The sequence below is a fragment of the Aplysia californica genome, unplaced genomic scaffold, assembly GCF_000002075.1.
Source record: "Aplysia californica isolate F4 #8 unplaced genomic scaffold, AplCal3.0 scaffold00167, whole genome shotgun sequence".
Classification (NCBI taxonomy): domain Eukaryota; kingdom Metazoa; phylum Mollusca; class Gastropoda; order Aplysiida; family Aplysiidae; genus Aplysia; species Aplysia californica.
In genome coordinates this window covers 1,104,522-1,105,731 of record NW_004797437.1, presented here as the reverse complement: position 1 = coordinate 1,105,731, position 1,210 = coordinate 1,104,522, and the positions used below count along the sequence as shown (strand labels likewise).

The following is a 1,210-nucleotide window of genomic DNA, read 5'->3' as shown; positions in this document are numbered from 1 at the left end:
ATATACATAATATTTCACCTGTACGAGCTGGCAGGGACGTCACAACTCTGCCCCAGGTCACACGTTGCTACGGGTCCCGACACAAAGCCATTATCTAGTTCATATTTCCACAGGATGGTTGTGCTTTCAGGAGCGGTCACTTCACACGTGACATCAGTTGGTGTCTTTTCCTCCACCGGGCCACACAGTGACACAACTGTGACAGAGAAAAGAGAGCGCTCACATGACCGTATGCAGTTGTGAGAGCCGTAAAACATTTACCGAAAAAAAGGCAGAAAGGAGGTCTTGCTTGATACCAGTAATGGTTACACTGGATAGCCAAATTGAAAGTGAAATGTCCAAAGATGGATAGACACAACCAAAGATACGTTTTAAAAGTTTTAAAAACTGGCCCCAATCATGTCAAACCGACGCATTACAATGACTACAAACCTCAGAATATTAAAATCGTTCATTTGGTCAGGGTTTTTTATATCAGTGTGGGTGTTGGCCAATTGACAACAATACAAAAAGAAAATTAGGAGCAAAAGAAAAATCGTTCACAACGAGGATGATCAAAAGATCATGGACACAAAAGAAGACAAATCAATGAGAATTACTGGAAATGGCAAACAGGGAAACATCATACTTCGAGACAATAAGGAGGAGCAGATGGAATTCATGCGCCATGCATACAGAAAAAAAGGTTTGGAACTGCTATGTACGACAGGAATAAAATGGAGACTGTTGAGAACTAGAAATCTGATCCTCAGATGCTCCCCTTCAAACTGAGGTGTGATAATTGCACAAGATGCGTAATTGTAGCATGAACACAGGTATCTGACTCCGCAAAGAGCAGTAACTCATTCATGGGAGCCTGGAATAAAAGAGAGGGACGAAGAATCATAACCGCCAGAGTCTGCACCAGACAAGACATTTGAATGAGTGTTTGGCGAGTGGTCTGGTGTGGTTTGCTCCTTCTTTCCTATCAAACATCTATCGCCCTTATGTCCTTTTTTTTTTTGGTATTTGTTATCCTCTTGTAGCACCTCTTATCTTTAGTACTTATATGACCTATCTGTATTGCAAATACGATAAAAGTCTTATTAAAAACTAAATCATAGAAACCGAGACGAGGTGAAAGAGCCAAGCAAAGAAAGAATCTTCCCCAGCTCCAGGGCGTTTAATCCCCCCACCCTCACCTTTTGCCCCCCTCCCCCCAAATCCAATC

At 42.1% G+C, this 1,210-nt stretch overlaps 1 protein-coding gene across 1 annotated transcript in view; it reads right to left on the bottom strand.

Moving 5' to 3' along the window:
• The window catches only part of LOC101859704, a gene marked incomplete at its 5' end in the record, with an annotated part of 37,833 nt that extends 37,637 nt beyond the window's left edge, over window positions 1-196 (bottom strand). The window contains 1 exon segment of the mRNA XM_013082303.2: window positions 19-196. Within this exon segment, the coding sequence (XP_012937757.1) occupies window positions 19-196 (178 nt within the window).
• Window positions 197-1,210: the final 1,014 nt, after the last annotated feature.